Source organism: Emydura macquarii, unplaced genomic scaffold (genome assembly GCF_026122565.2).
Source record: "Emydura macquarii macquarii isolate MOO-44397 ecotype Brisbane River unplaced genomic scaffold, CSIRO-AGI_Emac_v2 contig_1876, whole genome shotgun sequence".
NCBI classification, from domain to species: domain Eukaryota; kingdom Metazoa; phylum Chordata; order Testudines; family Chelidae; genus Emydura; species Emydura macquarii.
The window spans coordinates 13,759,429-13,779,512 of NW_027132013.1; the positions used below are offsets into that span (position 1 = coordinate 13,759,429).

The 20,084-nt window shown below is 41.7% G+C and overlaps 1 protein-coding gene across 1 annotated transcript in view; it reads right to left on the reverse strand.

Moving 5' to 3' along the window:
• Positions 1 to 20,084, reverse strand: part of MYBPC3 (myosin binding protein C3) — a 101,464-nt gene that overhangs the window by 55,897 nt on the left and 25,483 nt on the right. Inside the window, exons 10-20 of the mRNA XM_067557709.1 lie at positions 14,873 to 14,896; positions 13,966 to 14,129; positions 12,993 to 13,125; positions 12,709 to 12,711; positions 11,377 to 11,501; positions 10,213 to 10,318; positions 5,674 to 5,840; positions 5,099 to 5,264; positions 4,175 to 4,281; positions 2,451 to 2,480; positions 2,133 to 2,272 (exon numbers count right to left, since the gene is read on the reverse strand). Coding sequence (XP_067413810.1) covers positions 2,133 to 2,272; positions 2,451 to 2,480; positions 4,175 to 4,281; positions 5,099 to 5,264; positions 5,674 to 5,840; positions 10,213 to 10,318; positions 11,377 to 11,501; positions 12,709 to 12,711; positions 12,993 to 13,125; positions 13,966 to 14,129; positions 14,873 to 14,896 — 1,165 coding nt within the window. The remainder of the gene's footprint in view (positions 1 to 2,132; positions 2,273 to 2,450; positions 2,481 to 4,174; positions 4,282 to 5,098; positions 5,265 to 5,673; positions 5,841 to 10,212; positions 10,319 to 11,376; positions 11,502 to 12,708; positions 12,712 to 12,992; positions 13,126 to 13,965; positions 14,130 to 14,872; positions 14,897 to 20,084) is intronic.

The following is a 20,084-nucleotide window of genomic DNA, read 5'->3' on the forward strand; positions in this document are numbered from 1 at the left end:
AACAATGGTCTTAAATTGCAACAAGGGAGGTTTAGGTTGGATATTAGGAAAAACTTCCCAGCTGTCAGGGTAGTTAAGCACTGGAACAAATTGCCTAGGGATGTTGTGGAACCTTCATCATTGGAGGTTTTTAAGAGCAGGTTAGATAAACACCTGTCAGGAATTGTCTAGTTATTACATAGTCCTCCCTTGAGCGCAAGAGACTGAACTAGATGATCTATTCAGGTCCCTTCCAGTCCTACACTTCTATGATTCTATGAAGAATCAGAAAGATCATTGAGCAGAGTTGGTCAAGCTGTGTCTGTGACACAGGAGAAGGAGCTATGCAGGGTATGTTGGCAACTTGGCTTATGACAAAAATGAAGAATAGAATGAATGAACAAAAATGAGAAGGAAATCAACTGATACAAAAAAATTGAATTGTAAACAAGTTCCCAGAGTGAGATGGAACTAAAGGAAGCATCAGCAAGACCAGTTTCACAGCCTCAGAAACAAAGATTTACGAGATCCCTGTAGCAGATGCTACAGCTACATGTGCTTCAGTCACTGTCCTATGATAGTAGTATGTTAGTGGGCTTATGTATCTGCAAAATATAGAATATTCTTTATGTATCAGTCGGGTATTGGGTTTATGAACATCTTTTATGGAAAGAAATAAATCCACACCTGTAACACTAGATAATCTGAAGTTATGCTACCGCCCTTTTTAAATTCCTCCACTAGTTCCCATGCTTCCTTTCCCAAGTTTCTTGTCCTTACCTCCATGGTCCTTCACAGTCTTCTCCTCCTACATATCTACTCATGTCTTAGATATCATCCAAAGTTCCCTGCTGCAGCTGCTTTACTCTGCTCTTGCAGAATTTCTGGGAGATCCCTCCTAGAAGATTTTCTTACACAAACTCACATGTCTTGAGGGGTAAGGGGAAGAAGTGGGGCCTCTTCTCTGCCCTGTTCTGGGGAAGGGGAAAGCCTGCTTTGTGTCTTACCTCCCTCTGTGGAATAATACTAATACTTTTAATTTTAAATGATAATGAAGTCTGTATATGTTTTTAGAGGCACAGTTCTTCCAGGAACTGTTTTGTAGACTTTTTTTATGAACTGATGATTAGAAGATAATATTTCAGAATGTTGAATTCCCTCTCCATCTTGTCACTGAAGGAAACTTCCTAGCTCTGGGTTGCAAAGGAAAATGTTATAGTTTGTTTAGGAGTGGGTGCTGGGAATATGAGTGGACTGGAGGCAGAGTCTTTACTGTATTCAAGGGGGCTCTCGGTTTAAAGGGGGTTCTCAAAATGAAATTCTTACTGGGAGGGACTGCCAGAGGAGATAGCCTTTTGCTATCAAAATACAAAAGAACATTTATCTGGCAGTCAGAAATATCATTTCACTCTTAAAGAAGAGAGCTTGAAAAGTCTAAAGAGTTCAGCAAATATCATAAAGGAGTAAGTACCATTGGCTGCAGTATTGCTTTATATTATACTCTATTTTGGCCTCCTGCAATTTCTACAACAACCAGGTAAAATAGCAGGTGTCCTCTAAATTCACAAATCTAAATTGGCAGCATGCCTGATGGAACTGGCCTCTGGTGTAGATGAGTCTACTGCTTCTAGGACATTTAATAGGAGTTGGAAATACCATTTGTTCACAAACTGAACAAAAGAACTTGGGATAGAAAGAGAGGCTGTAGAACATTTCCTTCCTGTGGGCACAGGTGGTGGCGAGGGCTGATTACCGTGGCTTACTTGTTTCCTGTGAGATGAGAAGACAGTGAGCTAGTAGTGGCAGCCCTCTTCCTAGGCAAGCTGATACTATGCTGATGTGCAGTAGAGAAAGAGGGGCAGAAAGGCTACCACACACATCCACTTCCTTCCTTTTGTTTTCCCATGCTGAAAATAAACATCTCAGGAAAAAAAACATAGTTCAAGAAGACTTCAGCAAAATCAACTAAATCACCATGAGCTGCCTTGCTGCTATTTTAGACATTTCTTTGTTTAGAAACTTTACATTTTAAGTTATGTGGAAAAGTTTTTAAGGTAAGAATTGGAAATTTAAATCATATGTGAAAAAGAGATTAAATTCCTTGTTATGTTATGACCTCTTTGCCTCAGCCACATTGTCAGACTCCACATTACCTTGTTTACTTTCTGCCAGATGACAGTGGGTATTGGATCTCCTGATATGGGAACATCCAGTCTAAGTTTGTTCCCAGCCACCACAACAATAGTGTCAGGGGCTGCTTGACCCATGCAATCCAGATGGATTTTGGGGGGTTCTGTAGCAAAAGCAGAGAAAAGAAAATATTTTTCAACGTGGTTTGAATGTTCTGTAGGAAAAGGGAGGCATTTCTCAGCTATTACGTTAAACATTGAAGAGGTTCTGCTATTGAAAAACATGCAAGATGGCTTGTTCAGATTCTATTCACATGTTCCAATAATGAGCATTATTTTTACCTTGTCTTGGCACAAAATCGATCTTGATCTCTGGAAAAGGAAAAAAATGGATCTGAAAATTGCTACATTTTGTGCATTCAGCAGACCAAAAATAATTTTAAAACAAACACTATAATAAATAACTTGCCAGTGAGTGTAAATCAATAGGTGAATATATAATATTTTGGAAACTGGCTTGGTAAAACAAATAAAATAATACAAAAAATAGAATCGGGCCTGGTCTTGCAAAGACTTTTTTATGCGAATAACTTAACTCCCATGTGCAGTCCTACTGCCTGCGATTTAAGGCCCCAATCCTGCAAACACACACATAACTTTACTCATGTGTGTACACCCATTGACGTCCATGGGACTACATACATAAGTAAACATAACCACATGAATACATTTTTGCAGGATCAAAGCCATAGAGTGGAAGGCCCATATAAAATAACAATGTAAAAAAATAAAAATACAAAATAAGCAACTTTTTTAAAAGTTTGAAAAATGTGTAGGATAAAAAAACCCAAAATAATAGCAATAGTAAATAGTTATGCAAGGGTTAAAATACTTAGAGATTGTAACTAAGCAGTGGCTGAAAGAGAAACAAGAGACACTAAGAGTGGCTATGGGCAGTTTGAGAATATTTTACATGTATATTAAAAGGAACTAACATGTCATGTGCCTGTCCTCTCCCTAATCACTTTGTTTGTTTGTTTCTATCCCTTCCCCTCTTTGTATTTTGTCCCTTAGGCCCCAAACCAGCAAACACTTGTGCACGAGTAACTTTACTCGTGTAAGTCATCTAATTGCACTATGTCATTACCTCCCAGTGTAATCCACATGGGAAGGCACTTTGGGGGTGGAAACATCTGCAAAGATCCCCTTGGATTGATTTCCTCCCCACATCTGTGTTTAGGTGGGTCCCCCTTACACAGAAGAGGCTGCAGGGCTTCCTCCAAACCTGACAAATCCTAGTGGGATCTGTGGAAGGCCAGAGCCATCTGCATGGAGGCCCTGTTTCCACACTGGCTTCAGCACATCCTTACCCCTGGCTCTATTGAAGCCACACTGCCAGGTTCTTCCCTGGCTGGACTTGTTTATGGGACACCTCAGGTGGGCTCTGCAGAAAAACATAATACAGCATTGGACTGTATTACCTTTTCTGAGGCATCTCTGTGAGACCTGATGGGGAAAAAAAGCATCCCTGCTGCTCATTCAACCCTCTGGGCTGCCCAGCCTCCACTCCCTCTTCCAGTGCAGACTCTGGATACACAAAGAGGCCTTTCTGGAGGTCTTGTGAAAGGAAGGACAGTGCAGTGGAGAAGACTACCCAGCTCCTTTCCATACAGGATCCATGTGCAAGGATCTAAATGGGATGATCCAGGCCATCGACATCTGTAGGATTACTCACATGAATAGTTATTTATATATGTAAGTGTTTGCAGGATTGGGCCTTAGTCTGTCAGTTCTTTTGGACAGAGGCCATTTCTTCCTATGCATTCTACCTAGCATGCTTTGGGCCAATACAAATGATGATTATGATGCATTATTACTGAGAGAATGTACATGTTGTGCCCATGTTCATGCATCAGGAAGGGGAATCTCCATACAGTTTCTGGGTGTAATCAATGAAATGATTTGGTCCCACAGCTCCCTGTAGTGCCCAGATATGGATAATTCCTTCTTTATAAAGCCTGTGGTATTCCCATTACATATTACAAACCAAATTCCACAACACTCACCCAAAAATCGGAGTTTGGCAGAAAGGTTGTAAGCAAATCCTTCAGGGATGAAAGAATAGTCGGCCTCGTCTTCTGGGGTTACATCATCAATGGTTAGCTTATGGATTCTGGAAAATACACATAAGCATGTGTGACTCTCTTAACTCTAGTCAGGAGGGGAAGTACACTGCTACAATGAGTGAGGGCATGAAGGCTGCGGTACACGACAAGCCATTAATAACCTTCCCAGTATCAAATCAATATGCTAGGTCAAACAGAACCAGCTTCCTCCCAAGCATATTGTAAACACTAGCAACACTATGGCAAAGAAAGTGCAGGCTGGTATGCCTTTCCCCTCCTTGTAAACTCAGCAGATGGCACATCAAAATAATCCGGTGGGAGCCTAAGTCCCATTAACTTTCAGTAGGACTTACGACCCTACGTCATTTAGGCACTTTAGAACATTTTACTCATTTAAATTGTGTGTGTGTATATGTATGTATATTAAAAACTATAGTAAATTAACACAAAGGGACTTACTTCTTGGTACTGATCTCTGTCTATCCTTATCTAATTTATCAATCTATCTGATTATGTCTATTCTAAAATGACCATCAGTGTGGTCTCTCTGCAGTTTAAATCCCCAGGCAGAGCAAAGGCTGAGAATCTGTGCTGATGCTCTATTGTACAGATACAAACCAACATACCATATGCATACCTACAGAAGTACATACACTCCAGTACTGTACATGTGGTGCGCACACCTAGGTATATCACAGAAGGTAGGAATGGCTACATCTTCATTTTGCTGAGGAAGATTCCAACTTCCTCTCATTAGCTGAAGCCAGAACAGGATCTTGGCTTATATTAATTTCCCCATCACTTTCCAGAGGGCACCTTAGTGTCATACCGAATGCTGTCCAAACTTTCTGAAGCAGGACTCACCTTCCAATATGAGAGATTTTTATCCTCTCATCTGGGATCACCTCCTTCCCATTTTTCAACCAGATTCCTTTCACATTCTCATCGGAGACTTCACACTTGAAGACTGCCTGGTCTCGTGCCTTCACTGTCAGATCTGCAATACTCTGGTACACTTCCAGCTTCTTCTCTAAGGTCGTGAGTTGTGGGAGGAAGCAACACAAAATCAACAGGTGAAAGGTTGAAAGGTGAAAGTAAAATGTTGATGTTGCTTTTACAGAAGAGAACAAGCCATGACTGAGGATGCTGTTTGTTGAAAGGTGAAATGTGAAGAGAAATCCACAGTATTCAGACTTTAACAAGACTGGTAGCCAGACACTCGTTGCAATCAGGGTATCTATTACATCCAGCACACAGATCTAACAATCTTCTGTCTCCTTGATGCCTCTATGATCTTTCACCCTGTTATGGTTTACTTAATCTTCTTTTTCTCCGGGCATAAGGACTAACTCACCTTTTCATCCTGTTATGGAGAAGGTTACCTTTAGCCCTCTTGCATCTTTAATCTCCCTGATTCTCTGGCATTGCCTGTAACTCACCTTGTATGATCAGTTCAGCGACTGACTCCCCACCGTTGGTCTTCACAGTATAGTGCCCACTGTCCTCCTTGGTTGACTCATTAATGATCAGGTAATGCTTTTTCCCATCCTTCTTGAACCGGTACTTGAATGTCTCTTCCCGTTTCAGCTCAATTCCATCCTTTTCCCTGCAGTACCAAAGAGTGTTGAGTCACTCTGCTTTCAGCTCTACCCTCTCCCTTCTGGGACAGGATAAAAGTCAGCTGCATGATATTAAGGGCTGGGGGCATAGAACAGCAGTGCTGGATTGATGGTGACCTAAGAGGGAAAAGACTGAACATTTCACGCAATACCAAAAGGAACAGAGCTGACATTACTACTTGTTGACAGTTCATTTGCACTGGCATTCTTACTCCTAATACAAGAGGATTGATTAATTAGCAATTATGTATTCTTATTATTTTTGTTATATGCTTACCCCTGACAAAGTGTTGAATGTTGTACAAGATGCAATGATAAATACAATCCTTGCCCCAATGAACTTACTGTCTAAAAGACTGACATAGAGAAGACAGAACTCAGTGGAAAATCCAGAAGAGGAAATTGATTGTTTAATTTTTACTGTTGTTGTTAATTATTATTTATTTATTATGAACTCACAACTTGTAGGCATCACAGAAGAAGTGAGATTTTAGTGAAGTGAGACCCTGGGGATTCGCAGACTATGTCTAAATGGTCCACAACAGGTTGCTGTTACCATAAAATAGTGGTTTTCAATCTGGGTCTGCAGACTATGTCTAAGATTTCCAAAGGGGTCCATATGTTCATTCGAAATTATTTAGGGGTCCGCAAATGAAAAAAGGTTGAAAACCACAGATGTAAGGTATACACTATACCCAGCTGTGGGGGGGATGGGGCGGGGGCGGGGTCTATTTCAACTCTCAGTTCCTTCCTTGGAGAGAGCGGATGGGAGATAGCACTCTCCAGGAATGACATGGGCATTGTGGGAATAGCTGACAGCCTTGTGCCTGCAGCTGTTAACAAGCATGAGAGGATTCCATTTGGAAAAGAGACTAAGTGAGGACAACATGTAAGAACTGGTATGTCAGAATTGCCCCCAGTGTCTTCCACAAGCATGATTAGCATTCCAGCTTCCAGTACACCAAAATGCTGAACATGCTGGGCTCTCTCCTGGAATCCCCCCTCATCCCAGTCTCAGAAGCCAAATTTGCATAATGACTGACTCTGCATTAGTCAAGAGAACAGATGCATTATTATTTATTATTTGTATTATTCTAGCACTTAGGAGCCCCAGTCATAGACCAGGACCCCATTGTGCTAGGTGTTCTACAAATACAGAACAAAAGGACAGTTCCTGTCCCAAAGAGCTTAGAATCTAAGTATAGGACAAGAGACAACAGATGGATACAGACATACAGACAGAGAGTACAAGGAAAGGGAGACAGTGTTGGTCAGCATGATGAGTAGTAGTCTCAGCACATCAGCAGCCTCACAGTTGTCAAGTTTTTTGTAGGCTTCATAGCAGAGGAAAGTTTTTTAAGGAGAGACTTGAAGGAAGATAACATTTGGTGCTGATATTCCTGGAGAGCTTCTCCCAAGTGTGAAGGACAGCATGGGAGAAGCATGAAGGTGCTTGTTTGAAAATTTAACAGGTAGTAATGAAGTATGGCTTCATGGGCCAATCAGAGTTGGGCATCAACCTTTCAATACTGAATGAGAGATGAGAGGTAGAGTGGGTATAACTCATGAAAGTGAAGACAAGTAAATTACGTTTGATACCATAGAGCAGCGGTTCTCAATCTTTTTTCATTTGCGGACCCCTAAAATATTTTAAATGGAGGTGTGGATCCCTTTGGAAATCTTAGATATAGTTTGCAGACTCCCAGGGATCTGTGGACCACAGGTCAAAAACCACTATTTTATGGTAACAACAACCTTTTGCGGACCCCTTAGACACAGTCTGCAGACCCCCAGAGGTCCGCAAACTACAGGTTGAGAACCATTGCCATAGAGAAGAAAAACCCAGTGGAGGGATTCAAAGAGAAGGGGTGACATCATCAAAGTTACAGACTAGTAGAATAATTTTTGCAACAGCACTCTGCATGGCTATGAGCAGGGCAAGATTGCATTTGTTAAGTTCAGAGAAAAGGATGTTGCAGACACAAGATGATGAGAACTTGGCTATGTGGATGGATAGGGAAGGCCGTATCTTAGAGATCTTATGCAGAAAGAATCATCAAAACTTAGACATAGTCTAGTTGTGATGCCCTAAAGAGAGGTCTGAGTTTGAGTCAAAGATGACATTCAAGTTATGGGGCTGGGTGATAGGATGCCAGTGTTGTCCATAGTAGGTATGTGTACACTTCGAGCTAGGAGTGTGATTCCCAGCTGGAGAAGACATACTTGTGCTAGCTCTGATCAAGCTAGCACGCTCAAAATAGAATCTAGCTGCAACAATGCAAGTGGCTGCAGGAGTAGCTAGTCATGGTAAGTATATACCTAGCATCTCTGATGGGCATGGGGCGGGAGGGGACAAAATTTCAAGAACAGCATGGTTGAGGATGTCAAAACATCTTGAAAGAAATTGGCAAGATCCAAATTGGCAAGATCCAATGCAGAGAGAGAAGTGGAGAAAGGAAAGAGGAGGAAGTCTGAGGAGTCAAAGATGGTGAAAAGGCAGCTGGGATTATAGGCATGAGATTTAATTAAATTGGAGAAGTAGAGTGTAGCTATAAGATGATAGAACTGAAGAACAGAATGAATTTCTAATGGAGGAAGTCAGCCTAGTCAAAGGTTTTCCACCAAAGATGCTCTGCAGTGCAAGAGTGAGCCTTGGCTGGGTTTGGTAGGATGGATCTTTTGCAATGGGAGAGAGGGGCTAAAGAGTCATGGGTGGAGAAGAGCAATGAATGGAAAGAATCAATAACCAAACTGATGGAAGAAAGGGCAAGGAGGAGAGGGCTGAGCAGACAAGAAATAATCCATTGTGAATGACTGGAAGTCATGGAAAGGCCAAGTCACAGGGCGTCAGTTGTGGGGCAGCTGGGTGAGGATGAAAGAGACCAGCTGATGGCCAGAGCGAGGGAACTCAGCAACAAAGAGATCAGAGAGAGAGAGCAGTGCTTGGTGAAGACCACGTCAATGATCTTTCTGGTGAGTGGGAGAGTTGAACCAGGGTTGCAGGTCAAATGAAGACACGAGAGCAATGAAATGTGCAGCTAAGGGATTGGGTGGGTCCCCAACATGGAAGGTGAAATCATGGAGGATGAATGGGGGAGATTGTGAAGAGAGAAAGAGAGAGCCAGGAGTCAAAATCAGAGAGGAAGACTGATGGGGAGGAGTTGTGCGGAGGGAAATTGACAGCAAGAAGGAGCCAGAGAGGAGAGGAAAATCTTTTGTCCTGAGTGATGCTGTCTGCTCCTTTGAGAGTCCCTTCCCCTTTTGACAGTGTTTGCTTCCTTGAGGATACTTTCCTTTGCCTTGGGGACCATTCCCTGCTCCTTTGAGTGTTCCTATCCCTGAAACTGAGAATTGTTATGCTTTTCCTGACGCATTTCCTGAAGATGGTGTTACATCACTTTCTCTATTCTGGCTCTAGTTTGAGGTAATCTCTGACTCAATCATCAATAATGGTTTCTAATGGCCAGAATCTGTATTCCTTTGTTGCACATCTGTGCAGAAGATGCCAACATCCTTTGTCTTGTGCTCTACAAACATTGGAGTTTCACAGACAATCCAAAGAGGGCATAGATATGTGACTATGAAATGGGGACTTTGCCCCCTTCTGCACTAGCAGGCCATCTGGGGTTGGTGTTGAGGGACATATACTAACACCTCCCAAAAGTAAATGTAGAAGCCACTTCTTAATGCTTATTACAGTGCCCTCAAAGGCATTCTGCTTGCTTGTGCCCTGTGCAGGGAGAAAACCTCCAGCCACTGGCATTAATGCTTCTGAACCCATCTAACAAGTCTCTGGCTTCCAAAGCTTCCTGCAACCCAGGATGGGAGAAGAGCAGAAGATTCCATTAAGCCCACTAGGGAACTTGCCATGCAGATCTAATTCACCTGTGCAAAACTTGGAACTAAAGTAATAGGCACTACAGAAAACCCTAAAACAAATAGATCAATAGAATGCTAGAGTTATAGAGCAAGAAGTTCTGGATGCATCATAAAGTATTCCTAATACTTTTTTTTTTTTTAATCATTTGTTCTGGCTCCTCTCCTCATCCTCACTCTATAAGTGAGTGAATGGGGTATATAAAGTTCCTCTCTTTATCACCCTAGGGGCGTGTGGGTGTGGGGTTCTACCCTGTCCCTCTCCTCATTGCTTCAGGGACAGGTGGGGGTGAGTCTATCACAGCCCCTCTCCTCATGATATTGGGGTTGGGCCTCTCATCTTAAGCACCTCATTAGCTAATTTAATAGAATTTCTTTCTGTTAGAGACCTTGACAATGTAAACACACTAGTGGTGTCAGCCCTAGAGTGCCCCACAGAGGAGTGTGCACCAAGTGGTGTTTTCTTTCTTACATTCCCCTTACCATTTCACAGCAGCACCTTCCTCAGACACTTCACATTCGAACTCCACCCTCTCTCCAACCATCACCATCTGATCCTCCAGTGGGTGGCTGATCAGGATTGGAGGTTCTGGAAATGAACAGGCCTGCTTTAAACAAGGGTCTGGAGGATGGCACACACAGAGTGACTAAGATCCCTATCACTTCATCTACACCTTAGTGGGGGAAAGGGGCAGCGATCTGAGGTAAGGCATTTTTCCTTCTATAGTGACTAGGGAGCAGTGAACTAATTCCATCCATTCAAAAGTACCCATCAGTGCACACTGCATGGCACCATACAATTTGCTGTGCTGGTTCACATCATTAATTTTATCTAGTGATCCCTCTGTTCTTACATTATGGGAGAGAGTGAAAATGAGGGATTAATCAGTTCTCACTTATAATTCATAACCCTAATTCAGCGGTGTTAAACATCTGGCCCATTTGACATATTCATGTGGCTTATATGACATATTTAGCTTATACACAATCTAAATTTTATTTTTTAAATAAATTTTTAGATCTCTTTGTTGCAAAGACAACCTTCTAAATGTGAACAAGTGTAACCAATGCAGTGCTGTCTTCAGAGTCTGCAGACAGCTGAAACAATGACTTGTTACCAGTGCGAACTCCCTGCCCTCCACTAATTTTATGGGGGTGTTAACACTAAAGTCTAAAGATAATACTTGCAGTGTGAGCATTGACTATTTCATTGTTGATTATTTTTGCAAGTGGGACGGGGAAGGGGTTGGGACTGTAATTTTATTCTTAAAAGCCTGAATAAATGTTAATGCAGAAACAGTTCCAGATAGAAAGGGCTCATGGCATGCGTCTGATCCTAACCAGTTAACCAACTGTGACCAAAACTGAACACAATGCTCTGCAGGAAGGTATCCTAATACCTGATATGTCATAAAGTTTGTTTTGTCTCCCTTTTATGATACACTCCAGGTGTCCTGTTAGCTTTTCACTTGCTGCTGCACATGTAACTGTGAGAAAAATGCCTGGTTGTTCAGTAAATAATAGAATGTGTTTCTTTTTTTAAGAATTTCCTTCTCTGTGAGATTAACTAGTTTCAGAATAGCAAAGCAGGGTGTGACAATAGATGGTGTTAGAGTGGATCTGTCTTTCTTGCTGGCAGTTACTCACCTTTTACAAATAGTTCTGTGAAGCTCTTTTCCTCATCAACCACACACTGATATGCTGCATCATCAGCTAGGGAGCAGTGATTGATGGTCAGGATTCTCTTATTCCCAACAGCCTCAAAAATATATCTGAAGAAATGCAAACAGAATCCAAGTGTAATTATCACCAAGTATGTCCCTTAGAGCCAGCCACCCTGTTCTGGTGCATGACAGAAGGGAGGAAAGGCCTGGGTGAGGGGGTGGGAAGGACTTTGGACCACTCACCCTGTCCTGGCAAAGGGGAGAAGAAGACTGTTTGAGAGTTATTTGCTTCTAGAATACGAGTGAAAGATAGGGGGACACAGAGAAATGTTTATACCACCAAGAGATAGTTAAGCAAGGTGTGATGGGGTATATACACCCCACACTGAGCAGCAAGGGATTAAGGAACTACTCTGGGCTCAGTCAGCCCTGCCCCACCACACCTGTAGCAAATGTACCACTTGGAAGAGTTAAAAGGCAGAGGAGCAGCTCATGTGGTGGCAGACCAAAGAGAGTAGACCTGCTAGTGGCAGCTCTAGAAGAGATGAGCTGAGGGAAGATGGAATCTCTCCCTAAACAACTGCCTAAAGGTCCTTCCCTGAGGGGAGGGAAGGCCTGCTGCAGAGTCAGCCTGAGAGGGAACCATTGCCCTCTCCTATGAACTCTGCACTTGACTGATCCCCTTTATTTGTGTTTGGACTACCCCAGCTGGGGAAAGCCCTTGGACTGAACTGGCCCAGGAGGTTGGGCCAGACACAGGAGGAGGCAGTTGCTGCCTGAGAGGGAAGAAAGACGTCACTACATGCTGCTGCCAGGAGGTGTATTGTGGTGAGCAGACAACACTCATGCTGCCTTGCCCCAGATAGTGACCTTTGGACAATTGCAAGGAGGTGATAGGAAGTGGCCCAGGGAAGGCTGCCTTAGTGATCCCCAGCTGTCAGATCTTTGATAGCACTCAAAGAGACATGGGTCTGAGCCTGGGCCCTCCACTACCAGCAACCTTCCCCCTGCAAATGCACAGCACTGGCCTCAGCCCTGACCATTAGGCAGTGTTACCCTACCAACCACCCCTGAGTGAGGGCTGTTACACAAGGATACTGCCCTTGTTAATGGCTGCTAATGCCAGGCAATATGAGCATTCTTTCACCATATAACCTCACAGCACGCCTGATGAGCACCCAACAGACCTTCAGTACAAAGTTGCTTCAGCTGTAGCTGATGACCCGCTACATCTAAATAGGTCCTATATCATACGGACAATCTTACTGGATCTTAAATACATACAGAAACAGCAAAATATAATCTGAGGACTTACTTGCTAAATTGGCAGATGGCAATGTTCAATTCCATGTGCAGAGAGTGAGAACATGGGGGGGAAAAACAAACAGCGATGAGAACTGCAAACTGAATATGTCATTTCACATGTTAACAGGCACTGCACCCACCATGACACACACACAAAGTCTTCCTCCATCTCTCCTTTTCCCTTCTGATCTTCCCTCTTCTTTCTTTATCTTCTCCCCCTTCTCTTGGTATTTACATTTGTTCCAGGCTATAATACTCTCCAGGCTGGATTTCCCAGTCTCTTTTCTAATTTACCTGCCGCTCACTTGGATCTCCTGTCCATTCTTCAGCCATTTCACTTCAGCATCTGGGTTGGCAAGATCAACCATTAACTTGATCTTCTGGCCTTTGTCCACTTGGTAAGCAGGATCCAGTTTCTTGAGGAATGCTGAGATGAACAGTTACAAAACGGAGATTTTAATATTTTTTTCTTTGCCATGTTTCCTTCCTTTGCAGCCTAACTGGGAGGAAAGGAAGTCAGGAAAGGAAAGGAGGTGTTTATCACCTTTCTTATTGGTTTATTGTCTTCTCAATCCTTGCTCTGTTCTTTTCATATCTGCCCTCACCTCTTCTACCTTTCTTTCCCAAATGCTTTATGCTTTACCCTCTATTCTTTTCTTTGATTCTATGGCCTGGTCTAGACTACAATGATGATAGTGAAGGTGCTAATTAGCATGTTCTAAATCTAGTATAGACAAGGCAGTGTGTAATTTAACATGTGTTAAACTGATTGAGTTAAAGCCTGATAACATGTTAAAGGCAGCATGCGTTGTCTACACCAGACTTTTTAAATGTTAGTTAACTGATGTGCTAACATCCCACTTTTAAATCCTGGTCTAAACAAGACCCCTGAGATCTCATAAGCAATGGTGTCTGGGGTATAGTTGAGAAGTCGTTTTCCAAGGAAAATAAAATTGACCATCCCTGTTCAAAGGAACTATTGCTGCCTAAGGCACGGAACAGTCAGAGTGTTATATATCTGGGGAAATCTAACAAAACAAGGAAGATATGTAACCTCCAAGAGTCAGTAGTGAAGTAGTTCAGAGGACCTAGTGAAGGTCTGATCTTTGGGAACAGGCAACTCACATACAAAAGACCATAAGACAGCTTGGAAGAATTAGTTAAATCATGTCCCTCTCCCCCATTCACCTGTATGAACTAATGTTGATATTGGGAGCATCCATGACCAATAAGATAAATATTTGAGGAAGAAATACAGTTCTCCAACCTGTACTTTTCTTCTCCTCCTTCTTTATGCGTTTCAGGCGTTTCAGCATCCCCCGTAGGTCTGTGATTCCATACTGGAAAGCGATTTTCTCATATTCAGAAGGAGGAGCTTTCCGCAGGATGTCCCATACATCAACATCAGGTTGTGATTCAGTTTTTGATTCACTTTTGCCAGCAGGAGAATAGAACATTAAAATGCCACATGAGAAAGGACTTCAAAAGAAACTATAAACTTGGAAAGCTATGCACTGCTTAAATGAAGCCATTCCTGCATTAGATGTCAGCAGTCTATCTTTATTATTATTTTTACTACAGACATGCCTAAAGACCTTACACAGAATCAGGGCCTCAGTGTGGTAGATGTTGTACATATGCATATTAAGAGACAGTTCCTGCCCTGAAGAGCTTACAGTCTAACTAGGCAAGACAGATAAAGTATTATCCCCATTTTAAAGATGGGGAACTGAGGCACAAAGATGATAACTTCCCTAAGATCACCCCTGAACTCTGTAGCAGAGCCAAGAACTGAACCCAGATCTTCTGAGTCCCAAACTTGTGCCTCTTAGAAGTGAGTTCCTGTCTCCTAGGATTCTTTCTCTTTCAGTTAAAGTTAGGCCTGGTTCATCTTAAAAGTAAAGATCAGTTTTCCTTTTGTATGGGAAGGGTTGTCTATAATCAGTTCTTAAAGTTTAAAAACCCTTAGATTGGCAGGTTCTGCCTAGCAAGACAGTATTTACAAAGGGCCACTCAGTTTATGGATTACCCAAAGAGCTGGTGACTATGGGAGAGTTAACTTTTGGTACGATAGGATCCAAATGAGAAGCAGGCTAATCTGCTGTATGAAAAACATTATGCTACTGTCATATTTATTATTTGTAAATAGAAAAGGAGATTGATTAAAAACTTACCGATTTACGGAGCGCAAGAAGCTGCTGGACTCGAAAGTGATGCAGAGAAGCATTTGGAAAAGCATGCAGCATCCCCATGGCAGGAAAGAGGGCAACGTGTTAATACAACAGAGCTTCTATCATCTCCACCATTAGCAGAAAAAGCTTGTATGTCAGCAGCAGGGAGTTGAAGGATATATTGCACTGAAATGTGCTCCAGGCCTAATGCCTTTTCTAGTGAAATCAGCCTCACTCCCACACTCTGTAGAGTTCCATCTTGCAGTTTAGATTGCAGATGTGAACACCACAGTTTGTTCCTGATACTGAGAGATGGCCTCACAGGGCAAAGTGGGACTGTTTACTTCACTATCCTCATACGAAAAATAGACCTTCTGCCTGTCATGGCTTTCAATGGATTTCTCACAAAGACAGGCTTATGGTGAATTCTTCGAAGGATGAGGGAGGTATGATATGATATACAGGCTCCAGAATCCTGGAGGGAAAACCAGGACCTTCTAGAATTCCCTGTAAGTGGAGCTTGTTTCTGATATCACCAGGATCAAGCATATTCCAGTGCCTCAGAATACTCCCATGTAAAAAGGCTGTGTTCAGCGATGAATATCAATCCCCCAATCACACACAAGCTATGTAGCAGGCAGTGAAGGGAAATTTTGAGGACTCTGGTCTTCTTTTCATTCATGTGATACATTGTGCATGTCTACAGAGAAGGAACTGCTTTAATTACTTTCTGTGAGGAATGTCACTACATGAAAGAAAGGAGCATAGAGTGTGAGTGGGGTCAGTCTAGGTAGCAGATTTAATGAGGTGGTTCTAATACTCCAGTGTTTTTCTTAGGAAGCTGTTTGTAGTTAGATGTTGTTATAGTGTTGCAATAAAGTGTTAGGGTTTCCGTGCCCAGCTTGGGGCTTACACTTCAGTTATTCTGTGCTATACAGTCTTATACTTAGAAAATTATTCCTTAGGGTGGTTTATCATCCTCTATTACCAGAATTGACTGGATGGATCTCAAGCCAGTGTTCTTTGTTACAAATACAGGCCATGGTGGATGTGATTCTGCACTAGAGCGTATCTACATCCTCCAGAAACCCAGCCAGCTCCCTCCCCACTACATATCCCCCACTAGCTTCTTTGTGTGTCTGGTTAGCGATTTGTATATTGCCTAGCAATGCATAATTAAAAATTGTGCTCTGCCAACCAAAAGAACAGGCCATTTACCAGATAGTCCAAGATCTTTCAACTTACCAAGCACCCTGGGCTGGTTTGCTCTTGATAATGTGAACAAGCAACTTTTATAATACTGTCTAAATACATGTTTCCTAGTTATACCTGTGAGGTCTGCATCGGAGCAATTATGCTCCATTGAGGAAACAGTGACTGAAAAATAAGTATAAAATCATAGAACATAGAAAAAAAAAACCTATTAGGTCAAATCTAGTTTGTCTCTTCTCCCCAGCTAATGTGTATGCATGTCCACCTGAAACTTTAAGGTAGAATTTCTCTCCATATTGTATTCAAATACTTTGTCTAAGTTATTTTTAAATGCATGATGAGATAAGTCTTCCACTTTGGAGACTGTTCTGCAACCAAATAATCTCACTGCAAAGATTTCCCTAATATTCAACTTAAATTTTCCATTGCTCAATTTCATCCCATTATTTCTAGCTTTACTTAGTTGGAGCACCTGAAACAATTCCTCTCCATTCCTGGTGTTTATATCTCAATAATTTTAGAGAATTATCTTAACAGCCTTAGTCATTGTAAAACCAAGCTATATATATTTATTTTTTTGTAATATTGCCTCATTTATGTAAACCATATAATCCACCTGTGGACTGAATCTTTCTTCATGCCTGTGGGAAATTGATAGAGGGGTTTTCTTAAATTATAAGGCATTTTAAAATTTAAAAATTGTATAACCTACCTTGGGACATCCAGGGCAATTTGTATCTGTCATTTAGATGGCATAACAAGCTCTATGGGGTAAAGGCTATGGTCCAAATTTTCTGCTAGCATAGTGGTCAAAACTCCCTTGAAGTCAATGGCATTGCACCTATTTACACAAGCAGAGAATTTGGCTCTTTGGCTCCCTCTCTGTTTTGTACAGGGTCATGTAAACTGACGTTGTTGCATAAATAATAACCGAAACAGAAGTCCCACATGACTTGTAAAGACTAATGAAATCTTGCTCTCGGTCCTGCAAGACTTACCTTTTTAAGTAGTTCATATCATATATGCAACCAAAGTATTTATTTAACTGAATAAAAATCATGCATCTAGAATCACTAAATATGTCAAGTCCACCCTAAACCTGCATTTATATGAAGTAAAATACAAGAGACCTGAAAGTTCCCCAAAGTGCAGTCTCAGCCTTGTTTGTAAATAGTAAGTGTTTTCTAGTTTTCCAGGGGATGGACTGACTTGTACATTGCAATTACATGATAAAACGAGGTATTTTACAGCCAAGAATCACTCTTTAAGTAGTATAGAATTGAGCACGGAGAAGCAGGAAATTCCTGTTCATGAACCTTCAGATTCATGTCCCGATCTCCACCAATAAGTTCTGGGCTTCATGTTTCCCCATTTCTACTGCTCTCTGTCACCACTTTATCTTTATTAAAACATTCTCTTGGTTCCAGTAAGGAATTGTATTATTCACAGAAATAGACTGACCTCTCCCACCCACCAGGAGTAACACCCTCCCAGGGTAAGCATTGCAGGGAGGGGAGTGCCCTTAATGTGGTGACCTTGGGCTACTTAGGTTTCTCCCACCCTAAAGTTACTCTCCCTGATGTTGAGAATCTTAGCTGTAGGGATCATCTTATAGGTTGACTGTGCACTGGGGGATATTAAGAAGAAGCTCAGTGAACCTGTTGTAAACAGAACGGGGAGCTGGTATGTCCTAAACATGTGTGAAGATGTTAAAAATAGTTTTGTACATCCCATAGATGGTTCCTTCCTATCCTGTTACCTTGGATTTCTTGGACCCTGTCAGCTGTCATCTCTTTCAAGGTCTCTCTTCACTAACCTACTTACTGTGGCAGCTGTTCCCTTCCCTATGACCTCTCTGGGACCAGTGACACCTATGTGTCAACACCAGCTAATTAAATTACAGTGGCCGGAAAATACAACTCCTGTATAATATTAAATGCAGTTTTCTCCACTACAATGAACTTGTGCACAATCTGGACACAGTAGTCCTTGATTGGCAGGGTGGAACAGAAGCAGAAGGTGATGGCAGAGGTGTTGTGTCATTCCTACATTCTGTGACTATGCAGCTTTTGAGAGTTCTTCAACATGTCTGTTTCTCCTGTTGCGTTTTCAAAGGAGCATTATGTTCACCCCATGAAGAAGCTTGATGCCTTTCAGACCTCATTAATCATGCCTTTCAGAAATCAATGTGGAGTAAAAATGCAGTGATAATTAAAAACATTCTTTCCCGAGTCATGGATTTTAGATATATTTTTAGTTATAAATTTTAGTTAGTCATAAATGATAACGAACTAAACCAGTGGGTCAAAAAAATCATGAAGGTACTGGAGATTATACTCAATTTAATTTTTTTTTCTGTCTCTACTTGCTGATCACTAAAACTGACTATGAAAGCAGAAGGAAGGCTCCATTAGAGGTGTTCTTAACTCCTGTACTTCCCTCCTGCCCAGCTGGTGTCACTTTAGGAAATGGTACAGAGCAAAGGTTCTCAAACTTTCTAGATTGGCAAGCCCTTATCTGAAGTACAAATGGTTGACCCCCTTTCATTTATTATAAAGTAAGAGTTAAAAATCCATACAACTACTACCAAAACTACTGCATTTGACCTCACAAATTCTGAAGGCTTTGCCCACGCTGAAGTTATCCTGACATTTTATTGTCTTTGCTTTAGAATTGTAATAACATTTTCAGTGTCTTGTTCCCTCCATTATAGCTCTATCTGACTCCTCTGGAGGTCATGACCCACTTGTTGAGAAACAATTGGTATAGAGGTAATGGCTAAGGATAGTTTTACTGTCCTGTTTCTAGCCTCTCTCAGCAGGCTCCCCACCCACCCGCCCCCCCCCATAGGAGTGCTGGCTTTGAATGGCATTCTGAGGGTAGAATCCGTATCTAGTTGGCATTGTATTATATGGTATATCTGAAAATTATTGATGCCCCTGAGGCAGAGATTTAAAGATAGAACAAGTACAGTCTTGTATTACTAAGAGTTCTGCTACTTGCTCTCTACTGGATTTTAATCTATATAAACACAGTTCATTTCTATTATAAATGGAACTAAAACACATGAGCAGAGACTGAACCCAGAATCAAGAACAACAGAGAGTTGGCTAAATAGTGCATTGAGGAAAACATGAAAGAATTAACTTCGTATAACGTGGCAAAAAAGCAACTCAGGGGCATCTGTCAATAATAATTTGAAGATTTTAAATGCTAAGGGAGAGGAATAGTGCAAGGTGATCCTGAGGAATATATCTAGCAGCAATGACATGAAGATGAGCAAAGAAAACTTTAGTTGTAAAGCAAGGGAACATTTAATAATAGTGAGGTCTATCAGACTATGAAATAGTTTCCTTTGGAAAGTGGTAGAAGCTTCATCACTTAGACTGTCTGAGTATACTGAACAAAACATTGGAACATATGTTGTATGGAACAATCCTGCACTGTCTTCTAAATTAGGCAAATGGACTAATTGTGACCAAGGATGTCTTTTTCGTCTCTAATTTCTGTGTGAATGGGTTAGGAATATTGAAGAACTGAAATCTTGGGCTAATAAGAGAATCTGGAAATGAAGCCTAATTTGAGGAAAGGGGTGGTTGAAACATAAAGGGAGTTTAGGAGAGGGCATGGATTGACTCTTCCCCCTCGCTACTTCTAACTGCACTAATTATTTAAAAGCATTTCTGGATTGGAAATCAGCAGGGTGACACCCTCCTTCGAGTTATCTGAGTCCAGTGAATTTGTCATGCTCCACATGTGAAAGAAGAGGAGTCTCATGCATTATTCAAACCACATGAACCTGATACTCAATCTGCCTCATGCATTTTATAATGAGATGAAATAGAAATCTTACTCTCTGTTTTAGACAACAGAATCCGAAGCAGAGTGTCCAGATTGAGATGGCAGGATAAAAGAGTGAAGCACAGGTAGGCAGATCAGAGGAATGCAGAAAGGGAGGAGATGTCATAAAATGAAAAGAGGGAGCAATTGGAAGCCAGGAAGA